Raw genomic sequence first — 13,752 nt, forward strand, 5'->3', positions numbered from 1 at the left:
ACATTTGTGTTCTGCAGAAGAAAGAAAGTCACACACATCTGGGATGGCATGAGGGTGAGTAAATCATGAGAGAATTTCCATTTTTGGGCAGGGGTGGACTGGCCATAGGGAGAACCCGGACTTGGGGCCGATTTCTATGAGAAATACGTTCAAAGAACTTTGAGTTATGAGCCCAAACTTGACATTTCAAGCAACGTTTTATTAAGACTTTTTCGAGAACTGACAACAGGGTTTACAGTGTAGCATTACCATCTGATACCATCTCTGTACCATGGTCACACCACAATACTTTCAGTGGTTACACAGTTTGCATATTTGATTTGTAAACTAAAATTACTTTATAAAGTTCTTTGAAAAGTACAAAAGGAATGAACCCACATATTACCTTGCCTTTCCACCACTTGAGAAACAAACTGGTGATCCCACTGAACCTTAACACACTTGCTTTCAGCTACCGCATGGCTTCAGCTTAAACACTAACACGTGTCAGCTACACCAGTTCAATTTATTATGCACAACTTCAGCTGTCAGATACAGTCTATATTCCAGTTGCAATCTGATACAAAGCACCGTAACTAAGTTCCCACAAACTGACAATTCTGCCATCATTCACAGTTTATAGTATAGTACATATTTCTAGTTACATCCTCCAAGTTGTTCCAAACCCATATTATTTTCTGCTTTTGTTGAATTGAAAAGGAGATATTTTGAAGAATGTTTGAGCCGCTGTTTTCAAAACAATAAATGTGGATGGTGTTTTTCACTGCCAAGCTCCAAAAAGCACAACTTATGTACTATATCCTAAGTCTTAAGAAGTCATACTATAGTTTTTATGTAAAGAACAGAACAAAATGTAAGTCATTCTTCCCCTCTGCTCTACCTCTCAAAACTCATTCACGGTTGCGTATATTCCAATATGCGGCATAAAGATGCGTCAGTGATGCAGAATACCATTGGTTCTCACATGACATGTGACCCATCGCGTTGCACCATGTTTTGAAATATGTGGAAGTGGGAATAAGATTTAAGAGCTAACAAGCCATCAAACAAAGCTAAGCTGCTTGAATTTTTGCGCCAGGAGTGGCATAAAGTCACCCATCAGTAATGTGAAAGACTGGTAGAGAGCATATCAAGACACATGAAATCTGTGATTGAAAATCAGGATTATTCCACCAAATATTGATTTCTGAACTCTTCCTAAGTTAAAAAATTAGTATTGTGTTGTTTCAAAATGAATATGAACTTGTATTCTTTGCATTATTCGAGGTCTGAAAACACTGCATCTTTTTATTTATTTTGACCAGTTGTCATTTTCTGCAAATAAATGCTCTAAATGACAATATTTTTATTTGGAATTTGGGAGAAATGTTGTCAGAACTTTATAGAATAAAACAAAAATAGTAAATCCAGAGAAACTGATAATTTTGCAGTGGTCTCTTGATTTTTTCCAGCTTGAAATCTTTGCAAATTTATTAGAAATAAAAAACAAAAAAGGAAAAAAGAAAGAAAATCACATGTACATAAGTATTCACAGCCTTTGCCATGACACTCAAAATTGAGCTCAGGTGCATCCTGTTTCCACTGATCATCTTTGAGATGTTTCTACAACTTGATTGGAGTCCACCTGTGATAAATTCAGTTGATTGGACATGATTTGGAAAGGCACACACCTGTCTATATAAGGTCACACAGTTAACAGTGCATGTCAGAGCACAAACCAAGCCATGAAGTCCAAGGAATTGTCTGTACACCTCCGAGACAGGATTGTATCGAGGCACAGATCTGGGGAAGGGTACAGAAAAATTTCTGCAGCATTGAAGGTCCCAATGAGCACAGTGGCCTCCATCATCCGTAAATGGAAGGAGTTTGGAACCACCAGGACTCTTCCTAGAGCTGGCCGCCCGGCCAAACTGAGCGATCGGGGGAGAAGGGCCTTAGTCAGGGAGGTGACCAAGAATGGTCACTCTGACAGAGCTTCAGCATTTCTCTGTGGAGAGAGGAGAACCTTCCAGAAGAACAACCATCTCTGCAGCACTCCACCAATCAGACCTGTATGGTAGAGTGGCCAGACGGAAGCCACTCCTCAGTAAAAGGCACATGACAGCCCGCCTGGAGTTTGCCAAAAGGCACCTGAAGGACTTTCTTTGGCCTGAATGGCAAGCGTCATGTCTGGAGGAAACCAGGCACCGCTCATCACCTGGCTAATACCATCCCTACAGTGAAGCATGGTGGTGGCAGCATCATGCTGTGGGGATGTTTTTCAGCGGCAGGAACTGGGAGACTAGTCAGGATCGAGGGAAAGATGAATGCAGCAATGTACAGAGACATCCTTGATGAAAACCTGCTCCAGAGCGCTCTGGACCTCAGACTGGGGCGAAGGTTCATCTTCCAACAGGACAACAACCCTAAGCACACAGCCAAGATAACAAAGGAGTGGCTCCGGGACAGCTCTGTGAATGTCCTTGAGTGGCCCAGCCAGAGCCCAGACTTGAACCCGATTGAACATCTCTGGAGAGATCTGAAAATGGCTGTGCACCGACGCTCCCCATCCAACCTGATGGAGCTTGAGAGGTCCTGCAAAGAAGAATGGGAGAAACTGCCCAAAAATAGGTGTGCCAAGCTTGTAGCATCATACTCAAAAAGACTTGAGGCTGTAATTGGTGCCAAAGCTGCTTCAACAAAGTATTGAGCAAAGGCTGTGAATACTTATGTACATGTGATTTTTTTTTTTTTTTTTTTTTTTAATAAATCTGCAAAGATTTCAAACAAACTTCTTTCACGTTGTCATCATGGGGTACTGTTTGTAGAATTTTGAGGAAAATAATGAATTTAATCCATTTTGGAATAAGGCTGTAACATAACAAAATGTGGAAAAAGTGAAGCGCTGTGAATACTTTCCGGATGCACTGTATAGTGTTTAATGCATTTTTTTTGTTTTGTGCTGAAACTGAGCCATGAGTCAAACGTATTTTCTATAGCAATCGAAAGCATATCAAACAAGCATTAAGTTGTAAATTAAATGTCCCTCAGAAGTGCAGATCTGTGTGTTTGACATGTAAAAAATGAATGTTTACATTGAGCTTGTTAACTGCCACAGACAGTAGCTGGTCTGGATCATTTGTACGGCCCCTCAGGGAGGTTTGAGTCTCTGGTTTCTTAAGAATATGTCAGTGAAAAAGGCAATGCTTACAAATAGAGGTGACCCAGAAAGCCAATAGGAGGGAGAGATAACGCAAGACAAGAATAGGAAGAATAGGAAGGAGACGAGAATAATCTGAAAAATTTCGTAGATCCTGCACACCCTGTCTGGTCTCGTAAAAGAGAAAAAAACAAATCTCCCATAAGCCTGTATCTCCAGTTTAGGAAACACGATTTTAATAGTCGCCTCGGGCAACTACTGACACATGTGATATCAGTATCAGAAACAGATTCATTGCCAAGAATCTATCTTTGATAACAGATGCTCCAAGTACACACAGAAATATGATTTCTAAAATTGTGTGTGTGATGCAAAAGATGCAAATCATATTAGTACGTTTCATCACAATATCACATCAGTGAACGGGAGAATTTCAAATAATTTAACTTCTGTGGTTTTGACTTCTGAAATGAATTTCTTAAGAAATATTCCTTCCCTCTTTTCTCTAATCAAAATGTCTCAAACAAAATATTTTAATTGGAAATCAATTTATAGAGCTTTCCAATGTCCTCTACTCTTTCCATACTGTTGGTCTTTCGTAATATCCCTTTAACTTAACAAAAGCAGTTCCTTAATGAAATCATCTATAGGGAAGAGAGATATTTTATTGAGGGAAAATAACAGCGCTAACTTCATAAAGTATTACAAATTGATTTTATGAATTCTTTGATGTTACCTCTTGTAAATTCTGAGACTTCAGCTTTTTATTTCCATCCTGTTGCCATTCAGGAAATAAAAAAATAAAGTTATAATTAATAACTTTTCAGTGCCTGAACTTGACGAGCGCATAATTCTGAAAGTCTGCTATATCTTTTTAGTAAAATACTTCCTGAGATTACAGAGTTGAAATACAGGAATGACCTGGCTAATGTGCTTCCCATACACAAACACTGATAGTAGGCATGTTGTCTCTCTGTCAATAGGCACATTACAGCAATGTGTGTGTGTGTGCATTCATTGATTTGCCCTACATCAGTTGTGCGTCCTCCGGGACTAGTGAGAGTAGATTGCTAACAACATCATTAGCTAATGCATCACTCAAACGCTCAATGTACATAAGAGATCCCCAATAATGGCATCTTATTAGAATAATACACTTAAAATTCCACTTAAATAGATCCCCATTTATTAGAGGTGTCTGCTGATGCAAGCCTCTGTTCCTATTGCTCATTCTTAGGGTTAGAGAGCTGATCTCCCTGCGCTGTGCTACGGATGTGATTTTTTGGTAATATATTTCATGTTCGTGACAATTTCATGATTCAGATTTCATGACATACCAAAGGAAGTTGCAAATCCCATTTCAACATCTGTCATTAGTTCATACGGCCACACCCAACCCACGGACCGACAGTCTGTTTGCAGATTCACATCAGTAGCAACTCAAGACATCTCGAGACATGAAAGCCTAACAAACAGACACCTTTTAAAAGAGAGCAGTGACCTCAGGCTAGAGTTGAACGTTCAACTTAGTTCAAGTCCTGACAGCATTCAGTTCAGTTATACTAAATGCTATTGTAAATCCATTGTCGTTTAGATAGAGTCAAACACTTATCACAATAAGGAGTGGCGTGCGAGAGAAAGTAGTTCTTGATAGGCAGAGACAGGTGCTAGCAACAATGCTAAAATAGCTTCAACAGACACCTAAAGCAAGACCTCAACTCTTGACATGACTGTTTTAGGTTATGGATTTATTGTGTTTTGTCACATGAAATCAAAGCCGATTCACATAATCAAAAATACCTCAGAAGATATAAAAATCCAGTTATGTTGACTTGACAAAGCCAGCATACTGTTACTCTGCAGATATGGTTTAGAGGCTTTTCAAAATCCCTAAACCAAGACCAAAATTTCTAACTGTAACTCCTAGAGCTTTTAAGCTACATCCACCAAACTTGGCACAGACCTTCAGACTGTTCTGAGTCGTGTTGCTGTAACTTTTCTAACTGATCAGAATTGGTTTTTGCACAGTTGGCGATCAAATATCCACAAAATTCTAAACTTGCATGAACGGAATGTTCAAACGGGCCAGGTCTATTCAAACTGCAACTTTCAAAAAAAAAAAAAATTCAAATTCAAATGTAAACAAGGCCTTTAATCTGCTTTAACTGTCTCTCTCTCTCTCTCTCTCTCTCTCTCTTTCTGGCCATTTATGTGTAACCTTCCAACTTATTTTAAACTTTTAAACTTTCAAACATGGCTTTGTCAAGACAAGATCAAATTTGTCTTGACAAACTTTACCCATCTAGTTTGTATTTGCACGACAATAAATCGAGACTATTAGGAAGCAAAATTTATTTAGCGTTGTCTTCCATGTTGTTAGAATAAATGGCTACTTGTTTACAAATAAATCAATGCAAATACACCCCTAATAGGACAGGGATGTATGGTTAGTCGCCAAACAGTTCTGTCAGGCATGGTTCTGGCTAATTAGGCCTACAGTATAAATAGCACTTCCAAGTCACATTAATTATAGCCCAGTCCAGAGGGAAATACAGAGTTAAAATGACTACAATATCTATTATGACTAAAAAGAGAACAGGCACAAGTGTGCAATGTAAATATAGAAGCTTCAAACTCAATTGTGTCATCACTTTATCTACAATGATCAAACAAATCCTCTAAGTCATATATTACTCAGACTGAAGATTTAGTTCAGGGTTGTTTAAATCTTCAGGGCCTGTTTTTGGCCATGGTTTTGTTCCAAAGACCAGTGAACTGCCAACCTAGACAGCATTTTAAAGCATCATACAGGTGCGCTTGAAGCAAAAAGGTGGGTATCATAATGATGCCAAGGCTTACAAGCCATACAGCCTAGGTACAGTCCAAGTTCAAAAGTTGTAAATGGACAGCAGATGTGGCATAATGCGTGCAGTTTACCACAGAAAATAATTCAGACTTTCCTTCATTTTTATTTTTAAAAAGGAAAAAGCATTGTTACAGAAATGCACTTACAATGAAAGTCTATGGGGCATGCATTCCAGAGGGTTTAAGAGCATATATATATTTCTCCCCAATTTGGAATACCCAGTTCCCAATGCTCTCTAAATCCTCATAATGGCGTAGTGACTCGCATCAATCCGGGTGGCGGATTGCCTCAGTGTCTGAGACCGTCAATCCGCGCATCTTATCACGTGGCTTGCTGTGCGCGTTACTGCGGAGATGTAGGGCATGTGGAGGCTTCACGCTATTCTCCGCGGCATCCACGAACAACTCACCACACATCCCACTGAGAGCGAGAACCACATTATAGCGACCACGAGGAGGTTACCCCATGTGACTCTACCCTCCCTAGCAACCGGGCCAAATTGGTTGCTTAGGAGACCTGGCTGGAGTCACTCAGCACGCCCTGGATTCAAACTCGCGACTCCAGGGGTGGTAGTCAGCGTCAATACTCGCTGAGATACCCATGCCCAGTGGTGACATTGTCTAAATCATCCTTTTTAATTGGGACTGCTTTATGATATAATTGCACGCATGATGTGAATGTTTCCAAGTTTATCGGTGTTGCATGACCACAACAGCTGAAATATCTAACTTTATACAGACAAAGTCAATAAGCTAATCTATCACACTAGTCTCATACCAGCATGCATAATGTATAAGTCTTGAGGGTATACTTTTAAAACAGAGTGTATTTTAACGTTTACTGCATGGCACTATGTACTTCTTTTGTAACTAAGGTACAAGTCAAAATTATTTTTGGGAGATAATTGGCATTTTGCCTTAAATGCTGTCAATGGAGCTTAACTCGTATTGAACTTGAAACATTATTTTAATCAGAGCAAATGACTTCATTCTGTAAAACATTTTAACACAACACACATATTTAAGAAATGAGGGCAAATGCACCAGGCCTAGTTTAAAGATCCCATTTAAGCAGTACACCTCATCCTGGTGTATTATGTCTTGACAAATTCCTGAATCAACATGCTTTCTTAGAAATATATAATTGGCACTGATTGCAATAAACTGATTTTAAGTGACACTAGCAACAGGCTAAAGTGCCATAAACCACCTAACCCATTATCTTTCTGCAGATGTCCCTGTCTGTCTCCAGCAGTGTCAGTATCATGGTCCCTGTGGTCCAGATAAGGGAGTAGCCATCATATTTATAAAGCACAGCTCTGTGAGGTTGCCTCAAAGGCAATGCCCATTTTCTGCATTAGCAAACTTTGCAATAGTCTGCTGTATTGAGTCTATTGGTAGGGGGTTTGTCAGAGTGTATTGAATAGTTTCTGTTCAATGTTGTTACTGCTGTTGCAGGAACATCCCTTCAGGCATAAACAAAGCATATCTGTGATCAACCATTTGTGCAATTTACTGGAGATTAACCCTGGCAATACCCTCTGTTAAAGGGGTCATGACATGAGGAATCAAATTTTCCTTGATCTTTTGACACAGAAGTCACTGTATTATAAAAACATACTGTAAGTTTCAGAACTCAAAACTTCCTCCTCACTGCAAAGAGAGCATTTGTTGAAACCAAGTTGCCAAAACACCTCGTTATGTGCGTTCCAATCCGCAGGGTCCCTACACAGTGATCACTGCTCCCTACTCACTGAGCACGGGGTATCTGTTGAAGTTCACTTCACTTGACAAAGTTTGTTCATTTGGAATACCTTGCAACGTCATCAAATACACAAAATGCTTGAGTCGTGCTGATTATGGGTTTCAAGTAAGATAACACAATATACACGTGTAAATGCATATAAATGGAATATAAATAACCTTACATCCATATACACTATATTGCCAAAAGTATTCGCTCACCCATCCAAATAATTGAATTCAGGTGTTCCAATCACTTCCATGGCCACAGGTGTATAAAATGAAGCACCTAGGCATGCAGACTGCTTCTACAAACATTTGTGAAAGAATGGGCCGCTCTCAGGAGCTCAGTGAGTTCCAGCGTGGTACTGTGATAGGATGCCACCTGTGCAACAAGTCCAGTCGTGAAATTTCCTCGCTACTAAATATTCCACAGTCAACTGTCAGTGGTATTATAACAAAGTGGAAGCGATTGGGAATGACAGCAACTCAGCCACGAAGCGGTAGGCCACGTAAAATGACAGAGCGGGGTCAGCGGATGCTGAGGCGCATAGTGCGCAGAGGTCGCCAACTTTCTGCAGAGTCAATCGCTACAGACCTCCAAAGTTCATGTGGCCTTCAGATAAGCTCAAGAACAGTGCGTAGAGAACTTCATGGAATGGGTTTCCATGGCCGAGCAGCTGCATCCAAGCCATACATCACCAAGCGCAATGAAAAGCGTCGGATGCAGTGGTGTAAAGCACGCCGCCACTAGACTCTAGAGCAGTGGAGACGCGTTCTCTGGAGTGACAAATCACGCTTCTCCATTTGGCAATCTGATGGACGAGTCTGGGTTTGGCGGTTGCCAGGAGAACGGTACTTGTCTGACTGCATTGTGCCAACTGTGAAGTTTGGTGGAGGGGGGATTATGGTGTGGGGTTGTTTTTCAGGAGCTGGGCTTGGCCCCTTAGTTCCAGTGAAAGGAACTCTGAATGCTTCAGCATACCAAGAGATTTTGGACAATTCCATGCTCCCAACTTTGTGGGAACAGTTTGGGGATGGCGCCTTCCTGTTCCAACATGACTGCGCACCAGTGCACAAAGCAAGGTCCATAAAGACATGGATGAGCGAGTTTGGTGTGGAAGAACTTGACTGACCTGCACAGAGTCCTGACCTCAACCCGATAGAGCACCTTTGGGATGAATTAGAGCGAAGACTGAGAGCCAGGCCTTCTCGTCCAACATCAGTGTCTGACCTCACAAATGCGTTTCTGGAAGAATGGTCAAAAATTCCCATAAACACACTCCTAAACCTTGTGGAAAGCCTTCCCAGAAGAGTTGAAGCTGTTATAGTGCAAAGGGTGGGCCGACGTCATATTAAACCCTATGAATTAAGAATGGGATGTCACTTAAGTTCATATGCGTCTAAAGGCAGATGAGTGAATACTTTTGGCAATATAGTGTATATAATTTCTATACTACATCCACATGTATTCTTATAAAAAATATATTGCTATATATCTAAATTAATATATTTTTCCAGACTTGTAACACGTAAGTTAAATGACTGTTGCTGCCTAATATAAATAATAAATCTTTATTGGTTATTTTATAGTATGTGTCTCTTCTTAACTGTTATATGCCCAATTGTCATGATAATGGATGTAAAGGTTGCATCACTTATTCCCTGTGCTGTTAAGAGTCCCATTCAAACTGAACAACTACCCTCCCTTCGGACTGGAATTTGACCTAAGATGGCAGAATACTGCGTGAAGTCCACTTCAGAGGACCCTAATGGTCGACTGGAACGCACCTGTTCTCTACTTCAACTTTTTATGTCAATCTTTACTGACCGCCTCCACAACAACACATCAATGACTACTATACCTTATCACTTCTGTAGCCCCGCCCAGTAGTGGTGAGCAGTGAAAGAGCAGGTCAGTCAAGAGCAGAGAGCCAATCAGAACAGTGGGTGTTTACAGTCAAGTCTTAAAGGAGAGTAGCACCAAAACTGGGCATATCATGTTTTACACACACACACACATATATATATATATATACACACACATACATATGTGGCAGGGTGGAGGGTGGCCCCTAATCAGGCTGATCAAGCCCGAGAGGGATAAAGGCGACCGGAGGCGGCAGTTCGAGAGAGAGAGAACTATGGGCAGCTGCCCTGTATGTGTTTGTCTTAAGTTAACCATTAAATATTATTTATATTGTTAAGCCGGTTCTCACCGCCTCCTTTCCCTTCTACCTTGTTACACTGGTGCCGAAACCCGAGGAGGAGGAGGAGGGATGCGTCCCTGCCACAACATTTATATTTTTGAAACTTTACTATTATTATTATTATTATTATTATATGTAAACGTCAAGGAACATATTAAAATAATAAACAAAGGGATATCATGACCCCTTTAAAGGGGTAATCACACAAAACTGTCAAGAACATGTAATGTTCATGTCACACATCATGGATCATATTCTCAGCCCCAAATCACAAGAAAAATTAATTATATTGCATAAAAACTTAATCATCTTGAAGGTCCATTAAGAATTTTTTTGCATTGTGACATTATCATAACAATTAAGCAAGTTAATCTCATGAAAACTGACAAGAACATGAGAATTTGTTGGGAAAATGTGTTTAATATTCAAGACTTTATGGTCACAATCATGCTCTAAAATAAGCTTAATATCCTCCATGCAAAAAAAATTTAAATATATACACACACTCACCGGCCACTTTATTAGGTACACCTGTACATCTACTTATTCATGTGATTATCTAATCAGCCAATCGTTTGGCAGCAGTGTAATGTATAAAATCATGCAGATACAGGTCAGGAGCTTCAGTTAATGTTCACATCAACCATCAGAATGGGTTAAATGTGATCTCAGTGATTTGGACCGTGGCATGATAGTTAGTGTCAGATGGGCTGGTTTGAGTATTTCTATAACTGCTGATCTCCTGGGATTTCACACACAACAGTTTCTAGTGTGTATAGAGAATGGTGCCAAAACGAGACAGCTCCGATATCTGTAGAGACACTCCAAGTCCTCATGGTGGCATAGTGACTCGCCTCAGCCCAGGGGGAAGAGGATGAATCTCAGCTGCCTCCGCGTCTGAGACCATCAACCCGCGTATCTTATCATGTGGCTTATTAAGCGTGTTACTGCGGAGACGTAGCGCGTGTGGAGCTTTCACGCTATTCTCCGCGGCATCCACGCACAACTCACCACACACCCCACCGAGAGCGAACCACATTATAGCAACCACGAGGTTACCCCATGTGACTCTACCCATCCTAGCAACCAGGCCAATTTGGTTGCTTAGGAGACCTGGCTGGAGTCACTCAGCACACCCTGGATTCGAACTTATGACTCCAGGTGTGGTTGTCAGCATCTTTCCTTGCTGAGCAACACAGACCCCACATTTTCCCCATTCTGATAGTTGATGTGAACATTAACTGAAGCTCCTGACCTGTATCTGCATGATTTTATACATTACACTGCTGCCACACGATTGGCTGATTAGATAATCGCATGAATAAGTAGATGTACAGGTGTACCTAATAAAGTGGCCTGTGAGTGTGAGTGTATCTACACAGCATATATAATTTTTTCTGTTGATTTTGGCGTGAAATATAACCTGGATATGTTTCTTGAGATCCATTAAATGCAACATTGTAACTCAAAATATTCTTCGCGCCAAGCCCACGGTTCAAGAATCATTTTGTTACAAAGTAACATTTGAACAGGAGTTTTGGCGCGCGGCGCATCCGCGATGAAACCGCTCACAGTCTCCCTCTTTCTTTCCATTTCATCCCGCCACACCAACTCATATTTAAACACTGACGTAACGGGGGAAAACCTCAATAAGAAACCAGACTTTAAACCAGATATTATTAGTATTTTGAAACGGCGCCGTGGCCTTTGATAGTGCCGTATAGACGAATCGTTTGGTTCTGCTTGACTGATCAGCAGCAGCGGCGCTGAACGGACAAGACAATCCGCCGAAAGAACCCGCGTCCCGGCATCTTCTCTTCACTCGGCCCGTTAAACACGCTGACCGAATCACGTTACTAGCGACGCGTTCTTGCGTTCAAACTCGGCTAGCTGGAGCGCAACGCTATGGAACTGGACGCAAGGCTGTCAAGACGCGTTTTCTAAAGTTGCACTACAGGATATGCCGTCTTAAAACCGCGGACGCGACGCAACGACCCAACACGCCTGACAGAAGCATAAGGGGCCGTTCACACAGAACGCGTTTTACACTGTTTCAATAGTTTTTCAATGTAAACACGCGCTGGACGTACTTGAACTTTACGCTGCGATTTTTAGACAACGTTTTAAGTTTGAAGAAGAAAAAAAAAAGGGACATCAACTGATAAAAACGCGTCTCGAGACACTTGCGTTCGTAACGCTGGGTACATCCTTTTATTTATAGCGCAAGTATGCGTTCTGTGTGAACGGCCTCTAAAGCAAGAATTACAAAATAGCGCAGACGGAACGCAAGAACGCATTGCTTTTGTATTTGCCACGCGTCCCCCATGTGAAGGGTTTGTACGCTTTTAGATTATGAATTTGGTTCGATTTCACCCTCATTTTGCACCGTTCCCTTCTCATGTAGGATCCAGATCCCAAATCCAAAACAGCGTGGAATACAGTCCGTTTTCAAATATCATCTGAACGCATCCTGACCCTCACTATTCAATGCAGAACGCATTCCTCGCTTCTTGAAGGATGCTTCAACAAATCGCGACGAGTTTCTCTTGTAAGTGTAGCCTAAACATACAAATACAATAGAAATACAACAGTGCATCTCGCCTTACCTTGATCATGAATCACGCCTGGTGTAGACGTTCGGGAACCGAAGCAGATGAGAGCAACGCGGACTCTCTCTCGCTCTGCGCGGGTGCGCGCTCCACAGAGCCGCAGTGAACGCGCCCTCTGGCACAGAGCGTCTCTGATAGAGCAGGCCTACAAGGGACAAAACCGTGTGTGTGAGAGAACAGGGTGTGACTACTACATACACAGAGCATTTCAATGGACCTTCTGCACATGCTCAAGACTGTAACTCACAATCATGTTTCTGAGGTTATGGAGAGATAGAGGAAGGAACCTGGCTAGTTCTTACAGTATGTACACCAGTGAATATTTTTCAGGGTATGATGTCTCAGTTTTTGACATGCAAGAAGCAGCTGTCATTATTGAAAGAAAATATATTAAAAGCGTTAAACTGACCTAAAGGCTGCCTAATGCTTTGCTGCCTACCAATTAGTAATATTCAATTTCATTAAGTACTGAACAGAACTCTAGAGTATTATTATTCCTCAACTTCAATCAATATTTTGTTCAAATGCCATTTAATGACAGTAAAAATGCTAGAGTAAAAAAAGGTAATTGGATAACGAGTTACCTTAACATATACAGTTAAAAAGAAATAATATATTTACATTTATTCATTTGGCAGATGCCATTCATCTTAAGGAGACAGTGGTACAAAAAGTGCTGCATTCAAAGTTTCACTAGCATCAGAATAATAGTATCCAAGACAGATTAGAGTGCAACAAGAATATATATAATTATAATTATTTATATTTTATGAGTGAATGGTTGTGCTTACGGAAAAGATGTGTTTTTAGCCGTTTTTTGAAGACAGAGAGTGGGTTTGCTTCACGGATGGAGTTGGGAAGGTCATTCCACCAACGTAACACAGTGAAACCAAAAGTCCAGGAAAGTGTTTTGGTGCCTCGTTTGTGTTGGTACAACAAGGCACTACACAAAAGCTGACCGCGGGGTTCTGGTGGGAATGTAGCTTTTCAGAAATGATTTTAGGTAGGCTGGAGCAGACCCAGTGACTGTTCTGTGTGCCAGCATCAGAGCCTTGAACTTGATACGTGCATCAACAGGCAGCCAGTGAAGAGAGACAAGGAGTGGTGTAACATGTGCTCTCTTTGGTTGATTAAAGACCAGACGTGCTGCTGCATTCTGTATCATTGGCAGGGACTAATTGCGCAA

The 13,752-nt window shown here is 41.1% G+C and overlaps 1 protein-coding gene across 2 annotated transcripts in view; it reads right to left on the reverse strand.

Annotated features, from left to right (window-relative positions):
• LOC127436527 (fatty acyl-CoA reductase 1-like) overlaps positions 1-12,783 on the reverse strand; it is a 37,459-nt gene extending 24,676 nt beyond the window's left edge. For both annotated transcript variants that reach the window (XM_051690791.1, XM_051690790.1), the window contains exon 1: positions 12,564-12,783. In XM_051690791.1, coding sequence (XP_051546751.1) covers positions 12,564-12,572 — 9 coding nt within the window. In that variant the 5' untranslated portion in view covers positions 12,573-12,783. The remainder of the gene's footprint in view (positions 1-12,563) is intronic.
• Between the last annotated feature and the right edge of the window lie 969 nt (positions 12,784-13,752).

Source organism: Myxocyprinus asiaticus, chromosome 47 (assembly GCF_019703515.2).
Source record: "Myxocyprinus asiaticus isolate MX2 ecotype Aquarium Trade chromosome 47, UBuf_Myxa_2, whole genome shotgun sequence".
Classification (NCBI taxonomy): Eukaryota; Metazoa; Chordata; class Actinopteri; order Cypriniformes; family Catostomidae; genus Myxocyprinus; species Myxocyprinus asiaticus.